The sequence below is a fragment of the Malus domestica genome, chromosome 16 (genome assembly GCF_042453785.1).
Source record: "Malus domestica chromosome 16, GDT2T_hap1".
NCBI lineage: Eukaryota > Viridiplantae > Streptophyta > Magnoliopsida > Rosales > Rosaceae > Malus > Malus domestica.
The window spans coordinates 8,256,662-8,278,936 of record NC_091676.1 but is presented as its reverse complement, the minus strand read 5'-3'; the positions used below and the strand labels follow the sequence as shown (position 1 = coordinate 8,278,936).

The following is a 22,275-nucleotide window of genomic DNA, read 5'->3' as shown; positions in this document are numbered from 1 at the left end:
TTTGCGAGAAACCGGGATTACCCAATTTCCTTTTTCTTTTCTGTAATACTATAAGGGTGTGTTTGTTTGGCTTCACTAACCTTCACTAGACTAGACTAGACTAAAAGTTAGTGTAGTGTTGTGTTTGTTAATCACAAGGACTAACTTTAGTGGGACTAGGTGGGTATCGTCCCGACTATCGATCTCGCTAGAGGGTCTCAGATAGTCCCCCCAAAATGAAGCGGACTGCTAAGACCGCTCTTTGCTTCGTCTACTTTGTCTACTCGCGTCGCGTTCTCTTCCTACTGGACGACCTCGTCGTCAAATCCTCCCACTCTCTCCCCGCATGGATCTTCCCTTGCTATATCTCTGTGCACCGCCAACCCAAACCACCACCTGAATCCCAAAATCTATTTACCACCACCGATGATGGGTCGGGCTCGATCCGTGGACCAATTAGAAAGGAGAAAGTTTACTTGATATTACGACCGGCTGAGGGTTGGGGTTGACGACCGAAGGCTAGGTTTGAAAGTTGAGGTTCGAAGACAGAGGTTTGAAGGCAAAAACGGATTGCAAAGATCTGCTAGAGAAATTGGATCAATTTGGGTTTTTCCAAGCACTACTCTCTTTTGATCTTTGGGATCCAAGCAGTGAACTTGTCATCTGGGATTTTAACAATTTGTCTAGTTTAAAAGATCTGCTGGAAAATTGGATTGTTTGGGTTTATTTTTAATTGGGTTCAATTGGGTTTTCTGGATTTGAATAATTGGTGATATAGATCGGTTCTTTTGTTTTGGTCATTTTTTGTTTTACATTTATTCTTCGAATTTATGTTGTTCTTACATTGAAGATAAAGATTTGGAAATGTTGATTGTGCTGTTCTTCAATGGATATTTTACAAGTTGTTTGGTTGTTGAGAAAACTGACGAAGAATCGTAATTTTATTTGCCATAGATTGTGGGTTATGGATGCATGTTTGATTCCAACTGTGGTTGCAATGTCTGAAAATTAGTTGAGTTTCTTTTGACGTTGAGAGCTCAAAAGCCCCCCGTTTCTTTCGAACATTGATAACTATTTCATTATCCTTATTTTTAGTCCGACACTGCACCAAACGTTTCACTAAGCTAGTCTAGCTTAGTCTAGTCTAAGCCAGTCCAGTTTAGTCCCTGCAGCTAGTCCAGTCCGAGACAGTCCGGTACAACAAACACACCCTAAGGGTGTGTTTGTTACACCTTCTTATAATAGACTAGCAGGGATTGGCTTAACTAGGACTATAGTCCCGTGTTTGACATGGTCTTGGATTAGAGTTAATGGTACTCGCCTCGACTACGAGGCGCCCCGCACTTCACTAAACCTCAATATCTAGTCCCACCGTTTCACTTGGTATTAAGCAGGACTAACAAAGAAACAAATCGACGACCTCAGCCCACCTTTTCTCCGCATGCGTCTCTCTCTCTCGTCACAAATCCATGTGATGCAGCCATTCCTCTGCAGCCCCCAAAATTGATTCCCACCACTCTTGCGGCGCATCCTTTCCTCCGCCGGTGGGAAACGACGGTTACAACGCCATTTTTTTTCTTCTGGGAAGCGTTGTTGATGGTGCTGGGTGTGTGGCAGCTTACAAAACTGGGTATTTCTGGGTCTCTCTCTTTCGGGTTTGGTTATTTCTGGGTCGATTGGGTCTTCGAAAATCTGTTGTCGCAGACTAGTGAGTTGCTGCGGTAGGGAAGCAATTGAATCGCTTTAATAGATAAACAATTGAATTGGGATAGAACATCTGGGTATTTCTTTATTGTTGGTGTTGGAGAGTTGCTGCGATAGGAAATTAAAAAAAATTGCTGGCAATTGAATTGGTAGACGAAGCATCTGGGTCCTTCTTGGATAGAGAATATAGAAGCAATTTAATTAGGTTTTTTTAAATTTAAAATAACTACAAAATAAAATTTTATAATATAAAATTTAATATTTTTTCATGTCTGGCTCGCCATACCAAACACTTCATTATTTTTAGTCCTGCTTAGTCTAAGCCAAGCCAGTCCAGCTTAGTCCCTGAAGCTAGTGCAGTCCGAGATAGTCTGGTGCCCTTGCTGGTGGACCCCACCGACAATTATTCGTTTATACAATAGAATCTACGAAGTTTAGGGACGGCCTTGAGGGTAGCTGAAAGAGGTGGTTGTGTATTATGGTAAGAGGGGGTTTGTTTGATTAGAGTCTCTTATCTCAATCTCATCGTTAAAAGATACAAACTCCAACTTCGCCTTCTGAATTAATTTGATTTTCACGTACAACACAACTATTTACTTAGCACCAATTGGTAAATTAGTATCATACAATTTTGAAAAAAAATTATTTGAAAATTTCACCCACCAATGCCCATGAACGTTAAATCAATTGAAATTTTAATTTTATGAAATTTAAAACAATCATATATCAGCCAAATTGTAAGAAACACAAGTAAAAAAAGAAAGAATAAAGGAGAGTATAAATGTATTTGCAGTGTAAGGAGAGTGATAGAATTTTGCTCACATGAGATACTACTTTTTTTTGTAGGACCTATTGTTTTTTGGAACTAGATGTAGCCCAATTTTATGCTGCCAAGAAAGGAAGTTGCTAGCTCCTAGTGGATTTAGTCTCATTTTTTCGGTTCATTGAGGATGAAATTTTTCATTAAGACTTAAACTGTAGTAGGTTCATGAAGACTAAAGCCCCTGTTAGGGTTTGATGATTGCGATGTTCATAGCCATGGCGGAGATCGGGCTAACTCTAGTCGAATGAATAGCAATGGAGGGAATAAAAAACAACGTGGTAAGGGAAAGATCGGAGGCAAAAAGGATACGAGAGGAGGAGAACTTACATGCAACGACAAAGCAACGGAGGAAAGCGATCGACCGAATTGTATCGCCGGCCCCATGGGCAGTCATCCAATGGCTCCTCCATTATCAGGAAGGATGGTGCCTTGGCATCCTTGTTACCAACAGCAACAGCGACACATGACGGCGACGGAGTACGAACGACACGAGGCACATCGGGGTTATTAAGTGTACTCGCCGTCGCCGGTGATGATGAATCAACAGAGAGCAGCAAATATGAAAAATATGTTCCCACCACCTTGCGGTCCTTGCGGGTGCGTTTGGTACGCAGATGGGACGGAACGGGACGGGACGGGACGGAACGAAGGCGTAATTTTTGAAAAAGACATGGGGTATATTTGTCTTAAAATGGTAAAACATTGTGTTCCACAGACGTGGAACAAACCCGTTCCAGAGGGGAGGTGGGACGCAAAAACACCTAAAATCTGTCCCGTGGAACAGCCCGTTCCACCCATTTTTGGCGCACCAAACGCGGGACGGAACGCCTCGTCCCGTCCCGTCCCACGTACCAAACGCACCCTGCATGCACGCATGGCCGCATCATCCGCCCATGAACAAGGGATAACCAACCTCAATCGGTCAACTAAAATTCTTATTATCTCGATTCTCAATCGTGTTATTGTTTTTAGTTTTCTGTTTTGGTGTACGAAGAACTTCGAGTGTTTATGGAACCCAAAGACATTTTTTCCAAAAAAAGCTTTTTCAATCATTTTAAAATGATCATTAAATTCAGCAATGGGTAGATTACATTCCTTGGTCTCACGTCACACTACAAATATATCATTTTTAGTGTTTGACACTTTGAGACTGCTGCTGAAAAATCTGAACCGGCTAAAAGTGTTTTCTAACAACCAAAATCGCTTCTAAGGCTCTATTGTATCAGTACTAGTAATAACGCTATCGGTATACTATTCTCTTCAGGCTAGATTACACCAAATTTTGCTCATTCTGGCATTTTCGACGTTGTGCTATAAACGGAGCCTTGCCCCCTTGTACATTTCAGAATCCAACCACCAATTTTTGTTCTTACGCTGTGCGCTCTAGCTAGAGTAAGCTTCCGCCATGATTAACAACACGAGAGATGTCCAGCCATTGAATACGCGTGCGCCCTTTCCCTTGCCGTTCTTCTGATCATATTGTTCCCAGAAGAACCCGCTTTTGTGATAATTTTTCACCACGTTTCTGCAACAGTGGAAACGCGTTTAAATCCAGTGAATATAGCAGGTTAAGCACAAAAAATAAATAGGGCATTACAATTTACATGGGTAGAAAATGTCTCACAATACCTAATCAAATTGCCTCTTAAGTCATCATAGATAGTTCTCGCTTTTTCTCTGTACGGTCCATCCACTGCAACGATTCAAACCATAAGACAGTTATACATGAAGAAACAAAACTTTGTTTTACATTGCAGGAGGCGTTAAGCTGCTTACCTCGAGAGTAATGATAGAGCGACGAAAGAATCATGTAATTCATGTTCATCCATATTGGACCCCTCCAGTAAGGCGCATCATGCTCTGTGTTGTATTTCATGTACAAGGAACTGTCACGTAAAAGATCAAAGATTTAGTGCTCCCGAATTAACATGGTCTTCAGAAGTCCGAGAAAATTAACTCAACCAAGAGACCAATACGGTTAACATATCTGTACTTGATCACCTTGTTTTGGCAAGAGAGCGGAGTCCAAAATCTGTCCATAAGATACTCCGATTTGATATAATGTCTAGCTGTTTTTCCAATACCTTTGAATCCTATAATCAAACATGAAAAAAGCGGTCTGAATGGTAACATGACAATAATACTAGATAATTGGAAAAATATTCAACCAGATGAAAAAAACTTACAGCCGGTATAATCCTTCCAATGAAGGGGAATAGACTAACAGGGCCAATGTGAGGAACCAGTCTCAGCTTGGGGCTTTCCAATACCTCCCGTACAAGCTCTCGAGTTGCATAATTGTGTCCTGTCATCGTTTCTTTCCAAACTAAACGAACCTAGTATGATCAAACCAAAGCCCAATTTTAGCATGCAACTATTGTTACCGAAAAGCAAAAACGCTATCCAATTGTAGACATTCACAACCAAGAAGAAAAAAGGAATTATATTTACTACATGCAAGTAGCATACCTTTTCCGTATGATTTCCGAAATCAAGATATGTTCCATATGCATCGTCATAGTGCATCTGTTCATCATCAGGAGCATATAAGATATAACTTTAAATACAATGAACTGAAAGTCTAAAATAGTAATTCACCATGAAGATGTGGTTGTCGGAAATTATAATCCCCAAACAAATGCCAAAAAACAAAATGATGGCGTGGAAATATGCCACAATAAACTATAGACACAATAATGACAAACTAACCTGATTCAGTACTTCAAAATCCGAGAGTAACTTAACCGTAGCACTGTATTCCTGCATAATTTTTTAGGAAAACTAATGAAAAGGGCTTGAAAACTTTGAGTTTTAATGATAAGGACAAAATAAAGGGTAAAGTGAATAGTACCACGATTGACTTTTTAGTGTAAAAATGTGGTTTTTCGTTAAAGTGAACAGTACCGAGTGCTTTTCGTTAAAGTTCCCTAATTTTTTTCTATGTTAAGTATTTGATAAATCCAAGTAGAGTCTCCAGATGCATTTGTTTCCCTTACATACCTTCGCAGACTTATTTTCCTTCTCAAACAGTTCCGCAATGGAATGCAAGCAATCTGCTGCAAGTAGCATCCAGCATCTAAGATCTACGTGACGCTCATCCTCGCTAGGATGGGAAGCACGTGGATAATCATCCAATCCGGAAGTCAGCGTCTGGAGATGCCATAATAAAATCTCGGATTATTAGCAGTGTCTTTAAACAGGAAGTTTTACTTAATTTGATCCAAACCTGAGCAACTCAGGTATATGATGACAAAAATAATACCACTCTTGCAAAGTTAAAACAGAAGGAGAGACTGTTTTTTGTTTAAAATCAAGTTTTTAACAGAGTCCGAAATTCCAAAACAGAACCTTCGGGTTGAGTTCCCTATTTGTTATGTTGTCTCTCCCATGCCAATAGTAGCTGCCCACTTCCTTCCCTGTGTTCATCGAATCATACTCCAAATAAATAAAAGATTTCAAGAGTCAAAAACGAAAGTTGACTTTAGCAAGTTTGTAAGACAAACACGTGGCCACAGCCACACACTCCACCACACGCATACAAGCACAAGCACAAGTGTGCATGCATATACACATTTCAGACTCATGGTGTTTGATTCCATTTCCCAGAATCGTGACTTATCAAAGATGTGCCCTTGGGTAAACATATCACTCAGTAAAACAACAGACCATACACATGCATAATGGCCCTTGTCCTCCTATAAAGAAACACCCGTGGCAGAGACTTAAGATTGACAAACCCTTATATACCTGACTGGGTAGTGTTGAACCATTGAAACCATGCTTCTAGACGAACAAAAGCTCGTTCTACGAATGAAGATATTGCATCACTTTCAGCAGCAGTAAACTTGTTTTTCTTTAAGCCGTGAACTAGGTCTGGAAGAAGCAAACTTTCAGACCACATCATAAATAATCTATACATCAAACCACCTAAATCTTCAGGTAAACAATATACATTTTGAGGGATATGGAAAGAAACTAGGAAGTCAAAAGTTCAAACATATGTCTCACAACATAATGTTCTTGAACAACTAAAGTTAAAATTTTTGGGGGTTACGGTATGGACAACAAAATAGTCTTTCCAATTTTGCATGGACAGAAAGGTTTAATAGAAGGAAAAGAAAAAAATTCAGTTACCACGCAACGCCAAAAGCAGAGCTGGTGGATTTCCATTTGTTGGAAGCTGAGTAACAAAATCACTTGGGACTTTACTGCAGGTACACCAGAAAAAAAGCTTACATTCTACTTACACTGACAAAATCTAAGCTGACATATACACATATTTGGACAAGGTCACAAGAATCTTACCTTAGAGCTTCAACTCCTAAAATTTGCTCACGTGGAATCCATCCATCAATATTCATCAGATCTAACCAGTGTCCTATGATGTCCAAGGAAATATGTGTATCCCAACGCCTGCTCAACATTAAGGATACATATATGAAAGAGTATGTAGAGGAGTGAGAACAATGGCGTACTTGGATCTAACGAAGGACATGACACAGGATCGAGCACAATGGCGTTCTAAGATTCATATAGCCGATCCCACTCAGTGACTTGGATTTTCCAAGTCTCCAACCGAGAAGTTTTCCTCATTCGGGAAATTAAGAGAACACTACCCCAACCTACATGCTCCACTCAGAAAGCTTCAACATACAAGCTTTAACAAAAGAAAATTCAAAGAACTTAGCGAAGAAGGCTTTGGTGTATTTAACACAATACGTTGAAATGAAGGAAAACTTATTTATTGATATCCCCGATAAGCTACAAATATGTACATATACATGAGTCAAAATAAGCACACAAGAGGGAGCCTTCACAAAGGTTGCTTAGGAGAAGTCTCAGCAGTCGGTAGAGCCCCAGAAAGAGAAGGCACCGGAGGGGGATCATTTGGAGCCTCAGTACTGGACAGAACCCTAGAAGGAGGAGGCATCAGAGGTTGATCATTTGGAGCTTCATTACGCGGTACAGCCCCAGAAGACGAAGGCAATAAATGCCTTTGGAACAAACCCACAAATCTCTGATGATCAAGTAAAACCTGACCATCAGTTTCCTTCATCTGGTCAAGCTTCCTCTTCATGTTTGTAGCATAGTCATGTGCGAGCCGGTGCAACTGTTTATTCTCATGCTTGAGCCCTCTAATCTCCTGTTTGAGACTCATCACTTCAGCCGCCAATGATTCAACTTGGCGGGTTCGAGCAAATAGGCGTTGGGCCATATTAGACACAGAACCTGCACACTGAACACTGAGAGCCAGCGAATCCTTAACAGCTAACTCATCAGACCGTTTGGAAAGTAGTCTGTTATCTTTGGGAGTGAGAAGGTTCCTGGCCACCACCGCAGCGGTCATATCATTCTTCATCACGGAATCCCCAACGGTAAGAGGACCAGTAGGGGAGACGAAGGATGGGCGCCATATGTTGTCTGGAGAAGGCGGGGCTGCCTCTTCAACAAGGTTCAAGTCAAAACGACGGTCGGAGGGGCCAGACATTTTCAAAGGTGTTGAAGAGAGAAGAGGTCGGACAAATCAAGATCTTAGAAGTGCAAGAATGAAGCTTCTACTGGTGGAGATTCAAGTGTGCTTTGGAACTTAATGCCAGCCCCTATAAAAATCTGCACTCGACGAAGCTTCAGAAATCGAAGAGGCGCCTGCTCAGAAATCGAAGAGGCGTTTGCTTTCTCAAAAGCTGGGCTGCTTAGAGATCACGAGGGTTGATCTCAGAAATCGAAGAGGCGTTTGCTTTCTCAAAAGTTGGGCTGCTCAAAGACCACGAAGGCCGATCTCAAAAATCGAAGAGGCGCTCGCTTTCTCAAAAGCTGGGCTCCCCAGAGACCACGAGGGCCGATATCAGAAATCGAAGAGGCACCTACTTTTCCAGCCTTTTCCAGCCTTGTCAGCACCTGTCACACGTACACTCAGTTTTGCGGAAATTATGGGCATTCTGTCAAAGACTTCTGGGGAAGTAGAAAACACATGAATCTTACTGTTCAATCACCCACTTCCCACACGCAACAATAGCTCATGGGTACCACAGATAACTTTGCCAAAGTTCTCTGCCAAAGTTGAGCACGTGAAGCTTGCAGCTCCCACTACATCGCTCTGACCAAGAAGGGTAAAAGAATAGCAAAGAAACAGCACTAACAAAGTTTAGACCCATAAATTTTGAAGGTCTAGCTACCATATTATTACCCACAAGGGTAAAGGAACAGTACCACTGCTGGATAATTGGAAAGTCCCTGTGTGTCAACCTCTGTGCTTCGTGGCAAGGTAGACTAGCAAACATGCCCAACCTTTACTCACATTCGAGAAAACACTCCCAATAAGATTGCTTGCTCCAAAATCGAAGAGGCACCGTCCTCCGAATCTCGAGAGCCAGACTCCCAACATGACTACTTTCTTAAAAATCGAAGAGAGGGTAAAGGAACAGTACCATTGCTGGATAATTGGAAAGTTCCTGTGTGTCAACCTCTGTGCTTCGTGGCAAGGTAGACTAGCAAACATGCCCAACCTTTACTCACATTCGAGAAAACACTCCCAACAAGATTGCTTGCTCCAAAATCGAAGAGGCACCGCCCTCCGAATCTCGAGAGCCAGACTCCCAACATGATTACTTTCTCAAAAATCGAAGAGACACTGCTCCCCGAATCTCGAGAGCCAGACCCCCAGCATGATTGCTTTCTCAAAAATCGATGAGGCATCGTTCTCTGAATCAATCGAAGAGGCGCTCGCTTTCTCAAAAGCTAGGCTGCTCAGAGACCACGAGGGCCGATCTCAGAAATCGAAGAGGCACCTACTTTTCTAGCCTTGTCAACACCTGTCACACGCACACTCAGCTTTGCAGAAATTATGGGCATTCTGTCGAAGACTTCTGGTGAAGTAGAAAGCACATGAATCTTACTGTTCAATCACCCACTTCCCACACGCAACAATAGCTCATGGGTACCACAAATAACTTTGCCAAAGTTCTCTGCCAAAGTTGAGCACGTGAAGCTTGCAGCTCCCACTACATCGCTCTGATCAAGAAAGGTAAAAGAATAGCAAAGAAACAGCACTAACAAAAGTTTAGACACATAAATTTTGAAGGTCTAGCTACCATATTATTACCCACAACTGTAAAGGAACAGTACCACTGCTGGATAATTGGAAAGTCCCTGTGTGTCAACCTCTGTGCTTCGTGGCAAGGTAGACTAGCAAACATGCCCAACCTTTACTCACATTCGAGAAAACACTCCCAATAAGATTGCTTGCTCCAAAATCGAAGAGGCACCGTCCTCCGAATCTCGAGAGCCAGACTCCCAACATGACTACTTTCTCAAAATCGAAGAGAGGGTAAAGGAACAGTACCATTGCTGGATAATTGGAAAGTCCCTGTGTGTCAACCTTTGTGCTTCGTGGCAAGGTAGACTAGCAAACATGCCCAACCTATACTCACATTCGAGACAACACTCCCAACAAGATTGCTTGCTCCAAAATCGAAGAGGCACCACCCTCCGAATCTCGAGAGCCAGACTCCCAACATGATTACTTCCTCAAAAATCGAAGAGACACTGCTCTCCGAATCTCGAGAGTCATACCCCCAGCATGATTGCTTTCTCAAAAATCGAAGAGGCATCGTTCTCCGAATCTCGAGAGCCAGATACCACAGACCACTTTTTCAAAGTGCTCTGACAGAGTTAAAACATGTGAAACTGGCAGCTCCCACTACCGTGCTATGACCAAGCAGGGTAAAGGAATAGCATTACTACTTGTTGTTAGGGAGACTCCTATATATGTCGACCTCCATCCCCAACGGACAGGCAGACCTGCAAAAATGCTCAACCCTTCATCATATCTGAGAGGGCACTCCCAACGAAGCCTTTCGAAATATTCAGCTTTCTTTCCCCCCGATAATACCTCTGCAAACAAGCTATACTAGAGCAAGAATATCTCATATCATCAGGGTTAAAAGCAAGAGTATCCCATATCATGCTTTTTTCCTGTCTTTTCTTTTGGCCTTGTTTTTACCTGCAAGACAAGGAGAAAGAGAGCAATCAGTCAGCACTTGGAATCAAGCTTCCAGCCAGGAACTGACTGCCTGGAACCCCTTACCTGATTACTTACCTGGCATTGCTCTCGAGTACTCATCTTCAACATCTTATGTTTCCAGGGAAGATTCCGCATCTGCTTGAGGAACAGATAGGGCAAGTGCGAAGGATACAAGGAAGCATGTGGAGACAAGCGTAACAGCACACGTGCCGATACATTCATTACTCTGTCAAAAGCAAAAGTATCCCATATCAGCAGGGTGGAACGTACTCTAGATTTGATGGACTTGTTTTGACCCTCAAATTCTTCAGTCGGCCTTATACTCTGGAGGAAACCAGAAAACCCTCCAGCTCAGTTCAAGAATAAGCCTGTGGAAAGTTACTTCTTCAAAAGCAAAAGTATCTCATATCATCTCTTCTCATTTTTCTTCTCTTTATCCTTCATGCTGCTGCAAGATGGGGAGAAGGTGAACAATCAGTCGGAGCTCTGATTGCTTACCTTGTCTGTCACCTCTTTCAGCAGACCCCCTAGCTCGGCGACTTGGGGGACTCCTACTACATGGTTTGTATCGCGCTTGACCAAGCCTGAAACTACAAGTAAGCTTCAAGTGAAATTGATACATTACCTTGTGCATCTCCACCAGTTAAAGATACCACCCCTGGATGGAGGAAGAGTACTTCCAGAGAAGATGCCACATCTACCTATGAGACAGATAAGGCAAGTCAAGACGACACCACACTCCGATACTTAGAAGTTTCGTGATTACGAGATCATTCTCCCACAATATTTCCTAATGTCATTTGTACTAAATCATTCACTTGTACTCACTAAATGAGAGCTTGAACCTATGTACTTGTGTAAACCCTTCACAATTAATGAGAACTCTTCTATTCCGTGGACGTAGCCAATCTGGGTGAACCACGTACATCTTGTGTTTGCTTTCCTATCTCTATCCATTTATATACTTATCCACACTAATGACCGGAGCAATCTAGCGAAGATCACAAAAAGCGATCGTTTTCGCTACCTAGGATCTATCTTGCAAGAGAACGGAGAATTAGATGGAGATCTCAACCATAGAATACGAGCTGGATGGAAAGAGTGCATCCGGCGTGTTGTGTGACCGTCGTAGGCCACTGAAGCTCAAGGGAAAATTTTATAGGACGGCAATAAGGCTAGCGATGTTGTATGGCACAGAATGTTGGGTGGTGAAGCATCAACACGTACACAAAATGGGTGTAGCGGAGATGAGGATGCTTCGTGGGATGTGTGGGCACACGAGAAAGGATAAGATTGGGAATGAGGATATCCGAGGTAAAGTAGGAGTAGCCGAAATTGTAGGAAAGATGAGAGAAAATCGGCTCCGGTGATTTTGAACATGTGCAAAGAAGGCCGACTGACGCTCCGGTTCGAAGATGTGACTACGGGACAGAGGTTCAGGGCCGAAGGGGTAGAGGAAGACCTAGGACAACTTTGGAAGAGACTCTAAGAAAAGACTTAGAGTACTTGGATCTAACGGAGGACATGACACAAAACCGAGCGCAATGGCGTTCTAGGATTCATATAGCCGACCCCACTTAGTGGGAAAAGGCTTTGTTGTTGTTGTTGTTGTTTGTTGTAGGCATCTACACTGACATAAGGTACTTAACTTTATATTTTTATAATTTTTCAGGAAATTACAAGGCGGCAGCTTAACTGAGACAAATTGGAGTAACATGCATATTGAAAAACACAACTCACCAGATCAAAAGTTGATGAAAACCTTCATCCCACAAAAATCCCCTTGGAAAAAACGGTCGACTTGGAACAGCTGTGTAAAGCTCAGCAGGCCAATATAAGATAGAATTATCATGACTTCCCGGCTGCAAGAGGAAATGGCCAGCTGTATGATTTTGTCAGATGTCCACAATGATTTGATTACCAGGCATAATAAATAATTTGGTCACTTTCAATTAACTATTCTGTCAGAAAATAGTTACTGTGATGAAAACTCACTGATATCATATTCTAAAAATGTTGTGAACATCATGGCTTTTCATTCCAGCACTAGCTCATATTTGGAAGCAAAAGAGGTGGATTTCACTAACACTGAGTTAAGCAGGAACCATTAGCATGTGTGATCATGCAATTAGTCATGTGATGCTTTTTTTCCTAAATTATGGAAATAAAGAGGGAAACTGGAAAATGAAGTCTTTTTCTTTAAGAAACAAAATTGTGAAAACAGAGGAAAAGTAAAAAGTTTTAAAAGGAAGACCAGTAGCACAATAGAGGTAACCAATAACTTACTAACATATCCCCAGAGACGCCAATTTTTGACTGGCCAAAGAAGTAGCCAATGCCACCCAACAAGTTTGCTATAGCGGCCTTACCAGCAACAATAGATTCAGAATCAACCTGAAAGCATAGTAACAACGAGTTTAGAAGTCTTTTGTTGCATGATTATATTTAAGCACATTATGTGAAACTTCAATTCTCATGATGTACATAACTATCTCAGTTTTGTTAAATTTTTTAATGTCGGTGTTTGTAACTGCATATGTAGAACATCAGCCTCAACTGTCCTACTGAAATGCAAGACATGCCCACTAATGCCATAAAGGTTTTTCCTTGTGTGGCCAAAAGACAGTAAAGACTCCCAAACTCCTATAGAGACAACATAAAATTGAAAAAGGCGGACAAACTCATCAGATTAAGCTACCAGGATGGACTGGCTTATTCTTTTTCACCATGTCATCCAAAATCACGAGTATATCAATGAACAACACTCAATGTTTCATGTCATCGTGTGACTACATATTAATATTTCACTTTCAACATGACATTCAAATAGCAGACACAGTTCAATAGTTTGTAACAACATACACTGTCCTAGGAAACTGATTTCCAAAGTACCTTGTCAACCAGATTAAAGCTCTTCTCAAATTTTGTGTCAAATTCTCTTTGCTTCTCCTTCAGTTGATTGGTCAGTGAGGTACCTTGATTATAGAGTAACTAACTAAAAGTTAAGGGCAATATAACATTAACTTGGAAGTCAATCATGAAATCATGAAATGCACACAGAGATATTAAAGAATAGCAGAAAGCAAGATACTAATTTCTGGTTCTTCACAAAGCCGAAATTTGAAGGAACAGCATTAAGACTTGGACGAATAACATTGGGATCAACATTTGAGTTCATGATTGTGAAACATCAATTATTCAGTCCTCATGACCCCTTAATGGAAGCCTGACACAGAGCTCGATTTATTTAATGATTCTCACATTTTCAAGTCTCTTAGATGCTTTTGTGTACTCAGTGGAACTGGAACCCTCTTGTGCTTCTATCATTGTTACTTATCATGATTATATGGAAGACGAACCTGTAAGGCTGCTGACACGTTCTTCTACTCTTGAACTTTCCAAACGAGTTCCAGATATGAATGCAACATCTGTCCTGAAAGGAGCCCTAGCAGAAATCTGCATAACAATGAGAAACCACAGGACATGGTAGATAAAAAAGAAAAATCAAGAGTGAAAAATAATGATTAATGATTAGTTAGACTAAAAAAGTATTACTCTTTACCACCATGTACCTGAAAAACTAGAATATTTGGAGAGTCAACATATGTATCAGGTAGCTGCAGTCGACCAAACTTCCTTACCTAGAAACATGGAAGCGAATCCAGGCATTCAAGGCAAGAATTGTAGATATTAAAAAGCTGATTTATATTTCTGGATATATAATAAAATGTGTCATGAAACTCTGATATACTTGTAGTCCAAGAGTCTCCTGAACAAGATCTGATAAGTTGTGAATATGAGGCGTCTTAAAACCAGCATAATGAACTTCCAAATCGTCCTGAAAAGGAAACACAGAGAAGTAATGGATCAGTATTGGAGCCTTCAACAATATACAGCAATTGAAAAATGAGTAAGAACGCAGATTAGGTGGAACCAGTGACGGACAAGCCATAACTTTGGGGTGTCTGTGACCTAATGATGGGGGTAAGTTAGGATGGGGTGGGCTGGGCGGGTTTGTTGGGTAAATTATTAGAGGGTTTTCCATTTTTTCCCATCATGTTCTAAAGATTTTCCTACTTTGTCCAATTTGTTCCTAATTTTCACGTTGGCTCTAGTCTAGCACATGTGAACCTATCTTTGCTGTCCCTGGCCGGAACTGACATTGATTTGTCCAAGAGACATGAGGTGAAATTTATCATAAATACTCCAGCTGTAAGAAAGGATATGAATTTTTATCCACAAATTTAACCAGATTATTAATTATTTTTAGCTATTAACACGAATACCACAAAGAGCAGGACACTCTAGCAGCATTCAATGGATCCTATCTTAATGAGGTAGACCAAGAAGACGTTCAGGGAAATATATTTCCTCATCATAATTCATATGACTTTGTCCTTCAAAATAAAAGATATACTTTTTTTATCTCAGTCTCTTCATAACATTACCAGTGATTTTAAATGTAGCTGCCAATTTCCAATGTCCATCCGTGAACCAGATGCAAGGAGAGGGTTCTCATGACTGTCCAAGGTATCTCCACCTAAATTTAGAGTATTTCCATCTTCATCGGCCAAATAGAAAAAGAGATGTGCACTTCTTGAAGCTTCCTCATTCCCTCTAGATCTGGAAGCATGATGAAAAGAGTCAATAGAAGATTCATGTATAAAGAATGCCTGGTCAATTCCATCTATTGTTAGAAACAAAAATGCCACAACCGTGCCCCCACCTGGGAAGGGTCCCAACGGCCAACAAAGAAATTAAAAAAAAACCTCTACGCATTTTTCTTCATTACATCAGCATACTGGTAAGTATAATCCTCACACCGTCCAATCAATCATAAATTCACCTCATTTATGCCTATACCCTGTCCATTTAATAAAGCAAACGTTCCAGAATTAAGCCAGGCTATTTACTTGTGGTTCTGCACATCAATTTGAACTGCCCAATCTCCGCCATAGCCACTGTCTTCACCCTTGGATTTCAAGAAACTTGTTCCCAAGTTCATGTCCTGGTCAACAATGACTTGATGTCCAAAACTACGCCCATCATGTTGTGCCCAACCATATTTACTCAGATCATCAGAATCTTGGCAAACATGCCGCATGAAATACCTCCCATCCTTTATACCAATCCACATTAACCCGGCTATCAAAGACCGGGGAGTCCTGCAAGGTGCAACAGCTATAATTACCACCACATCATTCGCAAAGTCTAAAATACATAAAAGAAAAAGCAATGCATCCGTCAACATAGTGAAATGCGATAAAGTGCAAGATCGTGGACATCAAGAAACAAATGTTGATCAACAATTTGATCAAGTGCCTAGTTTTAGTGACAAGAGTAACAAAACTTACTACCAAAACATAAATTTATGCTCAAAATTCCTGACACAACCTACGATATCAACTAAATGAACATGAATTCTAAACAAACAATTCAAGAAAAGAAATTTATGATCGGCAATGCAAAAGGCATACCTAGCCCGGATTCCGAGATAAACGTTCGGGCGATATGTTCCCCAATACAAGCTCTCCTTGTGCTCACCTTGAAACTGCCACAACCGGTAAAATGCACAATCAACTTACAGAATTCACACATTACATAGTCTGATAGTCAACGAAGAAAAATCGAGTACCTGAGGGAGGTCCATGAGCTTTGGAGCCGGGAAGGGCGTGACGACCCTCGGCGTCTGAGCTTGTTCGGCATGGGTCATGAGGTTGATGATCAAATACAAGACGGCGAAGAAGGCGATCGCGCTGAGCCCTAGCAGGACTTTGAGATCGACGTTGAAAGTTCCGATTGAAGTTTGATTTCTGCCTCTGCCTCTGCCTCTGCTACCTCTCTGCGGCCGAAAATTGGGAGTTGGGCGGAGAGGAACGGCGTCTCCGTCAATGCCGTCTCTGGAGGAGCTGACTCTGCTCCGAGAGCTTCTTCCAGTTCCGGCCATTTTAGACTTTTAGTATCCGTTATCTGTTTCAACTTTCAAGTCGAGGGAAGTGTTAAAAATTGGGGGGTGTTGTAATTGGAAATTAATGGGCCCAACTTCTTGGACCACTAATTTGGGGCCAAAACTCCAAGGGACTTTGAAAACTCGGCCCACAAAATTTCATGCGTATGTTAAAAATACGAAGGTGGCAAAACCCTTTTAGGCGAGGAAGATCGGGATGGCTTGGAAGGTCAAGCTGATGTCGTAGGATTGGAGGAGTGTAGCCCAATTTTTTTATTTCTAACTTGTTTTTTTCACGTATGTGGACAAAATTTGACTGTCATATCAGAAAAAATATAAGTAATGTATATGTCACATCATCACTTAATGCTCAAATTAATATTTTCACTAACGGATATATAAAATTGAAATAAAATAATAAAATATGTATGAGATTGAAATGTTTTGAAGATGTTTATAAGGTTGCAATTGACCACAAACCTGAGAGGTAAAATGTAATCGATGAACCATATTGATACTTATCGTGCAAGAAAAGCTTCGAATCTCTGGATTCTCTCGTTATAACTATTCACACTTCTTCGTCCTCACCCACAAACCCCATACTAAAGTAACTTATACCATACAGATCGAACTTGGAAGTAGCAAAAGAAATTCAAACAAGCTAAGATTTCAATCTGAACGAGTTTATGCTCGACAAGCATAGCTGCATTTCCTTTCTTCTGTGTCTCGTGCTGCTTAGGGGCTTTTGGACATCTCATCTATCGGAACCAAAGCTTGATATGTTATAACCCATCAGGGTCAAGTTCTTTACCATGTGGTTGTATTTTGCGGACCAGTACGCAGCTGCTGAAGCAGCCTTCTCTGTCACGCTCTGGACTTCAGGGTAGTGGTCCATCCACAACTTTGAAGATTGGTTTAAGAGATGCTGCTTATATTCGGTAGCTGCAGAACGAATAACCGTGCGTGTGTCCCCAGTTTGAGCATCCTTTACTAATCTTTGGGTCTGTTCCCATTTTTTCTGGATGAAACTGCGAGCTTGGCTCATAACCTGCTTAGCGAAACTGGGAGGAGCATGCTTATCGAACTTGGTGACTTGATCTACCTGTGTTAAAAAATAAAAACATCACTTAGTTCTACAGCTTTTGAATACTATGAAAAAAATCTTACGAGATAGAGATCTATCAAGAACCCCAATGGATAATTTTGACAGGTCTATTCGTAATGATTATATAGTGCATTTCTAATCCCACTTTGTAGTCTATTTCTTCCTCAATCCTTCGGAATTTTAAAGTCCCTCGCACAAACATAGCTTAAGTTTTCACCATGTTATCCAAAATATCAAAATGATTATAGAACAGTAATTCTGTAACTATTGTACTTCCAATGAAAATACATTCGACCAGTTGCATTATACTACGAAGATGATTTCTGAAATACCTTGTTAGACAGATTAAAGCTCTTCTCAAATTTTGTGTCGAATTCTCTTTGTTTTGCCATCAGTTGACTGGTCAGTGAGGGACCTACATATTACAGAGAAACGAAAAATAAGTTTTAAGGAGGCCATGGATGATGTCCCAATTGGGAGTCACTCCCATGAAATCGGGGAAATCAAACACAAGAAAAGCAGAAAGTAGGATTGCAATTTGTGGTACTCGAAAAAACCCAAAATTGATGGTAAGGTTATCAATGATTTCTGATTGTGAATCAGCTGTTTCTGATTCAGTCCTAAAGATCCCTTATGGAAAGAGTATAAATTCTTTTATTTGTTTGAAATAATTTTCTCTTCCACATTTATGAGTGTCTCTTGTATACTTTCGTATACTCCTTGGAACCCCTGTGCGCTTCTATCACCGTTATCAAGATCAAATGGAAGAGGAACCTGTGAGGCCGCTGACACGTTGTTCTACTCTTGAACTTTCCAAATCAGTTCCGGATATGTATGCAAAATCAGTCTTGAACGGTATCCTTGCAGAAATCTGCATAAGAAATGGGAAACCACAGGAGGTAGATGAAAACTAAGATGTTTCCCCACATAACCAATACTCAACAGGGTTTACCACCATGATTACATACCTGAAAAATTAGAATATTTGGAGAATCATCGGCTATGTCAGGTAGCTGCACTCGACCAAACTTCCTTACCTAGAAACATGGCAGTGAAACTCTGAGCGGTCAAGGCAGGTAATACGATAAATATTTACGCTGAAAGTTCTTCCTAGATATATAACAAAATAATGGCATGAAAATGTCACATACCTGTGGTCCAATATATTCCTGGACAAGATCAGATAAATTGTGAATACGAGGCATCTTAAGACCAAAATAATGAACTTCCAAATCATCCTGGACAGAAAACACAGAGGAAGTATGCCACATATCAGTGCTGAAGGCCTTAACAACACACATCAACTTAAAAATGATTAAGGACATGGATCATGGAACTGACGGTGAAATTGGGCATACAGATGATACATACAAGATGAAATTTTTTTCATAAACACTGGACAGTGAGAGAGAGCATTTGGTTTTGTCCAGAAAACTGACAAATTGGTCAGATTATTTGTTAGTGTTAGCTATAACCTTAAAGTAATTAGTACAGAGACCATGGTATGGGAGTCCACTTTTATGTCATGGAGATAGACCAAGTGTACTTGGTGGTTCATGGAAACAGATATTTCCTAGTTTCCACCGTTATATGACATTTTCAATAAATAAATAAATAAAAACATTTGAACACTACAATGACGATTCCTTCCTAACGTTACCAATGATTTTAAATGTAGCTGCCAACTTCCAACATCTGTACGTAAACCAGATGCAAGGAAATAATTCTTATGAACGCCCAATGTATCTCCACCTAAAGCTAGAGCATTTCCATCTTCATCAGCCAAATAAAAAAAAAGATCCGCATTTGTCCGAAATTCCTCATTCCCCTTAGGCCTGTGATTGACGCATGATGGAAAGTGTCAATATAAGATTCATGAATAGTGAGTGACTAAAGCAAATGTTACCAAACAAAGTAACTTGTGGCTGTTTACTTTCGGCTTTGCTGCACATCAACTCGAACTGCCCAATCTCCTCCATAGCCGCTGTCTTCCCCCTTAGATTGGAAGAAATTTGTAGCCAAGTTCATGTCATGGTCAACAATGACTTGATGTCCCAAGTTTTGGTCATTACGATGCTTCCAACTATATATGCTCAGCTCATCAGAATCTTGGCAAACATGGCGCAACAAATATCGCCCGTCCTTCATACCAATCCACATTAATCCGGCAATCAAAGATCGACGCGTCCTGCCAGGGACAACAGCTTATAATGACCACCACCACCACCACCATATAGTCATTTGCCACCCACAAAGTCAAATTTAACAGAACAGCCTAGTTCTAGTATACTTGGAGTAACACAATTACTTCCAACTTCAACTTATATGCTCAAATTCGCTGCTGAAATACGCAACGAATTGCTGCGACAAAGACAAACCTGGCACGGATTCCGAGATAAACGCGAGGGCGATATGTTCCCCAATACAAGCTCTCCTTGCTATTCTCCTCATCACCTTCAAAAAACTGCCACACCACCCCAAAATGCAATCTCAGTCTCAATTCCTGACCTCTCAATAAACACACGCAACAATCGAAAACAAAAATTCGAATCGCACAATACCTGAGGGTGAGGGGATTCCATGAGCTTTGAGGAAACAGTGATGGGCGTAAGAACCCTAGGACCTGGAAAACGGTTTAAGAGGTCGAGGATCAAAAGCATGGCGACGAAGAAGGCGAACACGCCAAGCCCTAGCGTGCGTTTGACACTGACGGAGTTGAAAGCTCCGACTGAGGTGTGGTGGTTTCTGGTTTTGGAATCTCTGCGCGGTGGCATCAATTTGGGAGGCTGTGCCTGACGGAGATCAACGCCGTCGAAGTCATCGTCGTCCTTGGCATGATCTCTGTGGGATTTCGCTCTGCTTCGAGCAATTCTTTCACTTCCTGACATTTTACTTTGCTTGACTCAAAGACTCAAAAGTCTGATTGCCTAAGTGTAAGAATTCGGTGTCAGTATGATTGAGTCCGACTACGTATTTGGGAAGCCAATGCTCAAATACCACGGGAATTTCAAAAGGTTTCGCTCCAATTTTTTACGGGACAAGGATTGTCTGCTCTAGTTGTGCCCTTCCATACCCTCTTATTTTGTGCGGTCACGGTTAAGGCACGTCAATATTTTATATTTTTATTATTTTTTATCTTATTATCTTATTAAAAAATTAATATAAAATATTAACGTGGCTTAACCGTGACCGCACAAAATAAGAGGGCATGGAAAGGCACGACAACTAGGAGGGCAGACAATCCTTATCCTTTTTTACGTACCACCACTAAGCCACGTGTCCTATTATATCATTATTTTATTTTATTATTATGACCTTCTAAAGCTAATTGGGCCAGGTTTCTTTGACATTATTGTGTTTTAAAAAAATAGAATCTTAACGAAACATTATTGGTACTGTTTACTTTTAACGTTAAAAATATTTTAACTTTAAAAAGTCATTTCTAGTGTTATTCACTTACAATATATTTTTATCCTTTTGGTTAAAACTCAAAGTTTTCAAATTCTTTTCATTAGTTTTCTTTTTAAAAAAATATTGCTTCTATTGTGCTAGAATAATAAATTGCTGTAAAATAAAGTTGTTGAGTATTTATTAAAAAAATTTCTGTAAAGTGCTTTTAACCAAAAAAAAACAATGTGAATGTTTGGTAAATTTTTATATAAATTGATATGAATATGTTAAATGATTAAGAAGGATTGGTATTTAATGTAATATAATAATTGTCAAAGATAATAATGTAGGAGCAAAGATTGTAATATTAAAAAATGTGTGGATATACTTTTCATTGAAAATTTCATTAAATGGACACTGATTACTACTATAAGTGACAACAGTTTTTTTTAAAATAATATTTTTTTTTTGTTTTACAAAACAATTTGATGCTCCATATTTTTTAATAAGTTTTTTTTTAAAGCACCACAATCTCAAACAAACTCTTAAAATATCGACATATGTGGAAATATTGATGCAAATATGGAAGCATCGATATGAAAATATCGACGGAAATTATGGTCAAGTCTCTTTAATAGTGTTGTTTCACTTCACATCACATTATTACTAGTCTACTATGAGACTTAGCTCACTTCCTCACCCTTTAGTGTAGATAATATCGTTTATTCAAATCATGCTTATTTTTATTGGTTACACATCACATAATTTGTAAATTTGTTTAAAAAATTGTTCCACCTAACATTATTCTCTTCTAAATCGAGAAGCCGCACAATATCCTAATGTGGTTTATACTTATTTGATTTATATCGGATTGTTTTAATCCTCTCACATGTACATTGATATACACCGAACTATTACATATCTAAAAGGATAATGCTAGAGACACCATGTTTTGGCTACTGCCCGCTCACATGACTTGGACTTGATCACATCACATCTCACTTTCTTTTCATGAATCCAAAACTAGAGATGTTCTACCTGATCCCGAACATGATGTACCCCTAAAATTGAGGGCTTTATAGATCAGAAGTGGTCAAATATTCGTCTTCTTTATGCACCACAAGATTCCTGAAACATGTTCGAAGTCAGGAATCGTCAGGAGGAGGGGTGAAATTTATAAGGGTAAAATATCTCAAAAATGTAGACAACCAAATCTGAGTAGACAATATTAACGTCATTCATAATTTATCAATACAAACCAAGGTTATAAAAGACGTTAGACACTAGCCGGACGGCGGGCTGGG

The 22,275-nt window shown here is 40.3% G+C and overlaps 2 protein-coding genes across 2 annotated transcripts; both read right to left on the bottom strand.

The window, feature by feature from the left end:
* Positions 1-3,547: 3,547 nt before the first annotated feature.
* On the bottom strand, positions 3,548-16,524 carry LOC103431926 (mannosyl-oligosaccharide glucosidase GCS1-like). The gene is made up of 22 exons (XM_029095668.2): positions 16,165-16,524; positions 16,007-16,080; positions 15,443-15,694; positions 14,978-15,152; positions 14,281-14,367; positions 14,102-14,170; positions 13,889-13,985; positions 13,422-13,504; positions 12,816-12,923; positions 12,270-12,391; positions 6,812-6,919; positions 6,641-6,714; positions 6,254-6,379; positions 5,855-5,922; positions 5,507-5,656; positions 5,216-5,266; positions 4,976-5,032; positions 4,693-4,842; positions 4,508-4,599; positions 4,283-4,392; positions 4,136-4,199; positions 3,548-4,031 (listed from the first exon to the last, which is right to left on the bottom strand). The coding sequence occupies exons 1-22, from the start codon at positions 16,474-16,476 to the stop codon at positions 3,890-3,892; spliced, it is 2,571 nt and encodes an 856-aa protein (XP_028951501.2). The 5' UTR covers positions 16,477-16,524; the 3' UTR covers positions 3,548-3,889.
* A 367-nt stretch (positions 16,525-16,891) lies between these two features.
* On the bottom strand, positions 16,892-20,614 carry LOC103403150 (mannosyl-oligosaccharide glucosidase GCS1-like). Its single transcript, XM_008341978.4, has 9 exons — positions 20,143-20,614; positions 19,960-20,045; positions 19,515-19,769; positions 19,242-19,416; positions 18,733-18,819; positions 18,550-18,618; positions 18,356-18,452; positions 17,914-17,996; positions 16,892-17,578 (listed from the first exon to the last, which is right to left on the bottom strand). Exons 1-9 carry the CDS (start codon positions 20,467-20,469, stop codon positions 17,231-17,233), a joined length of 1,527 nt encoding a protein of 508 aa, XP_008340200.3. The 5' UTR covers positions 20,470-20,614; the 3' UTR covers positions 16,892-17,230.
* Positions 20,615-22,275: the final 1,661 nt, after the last annotated feature.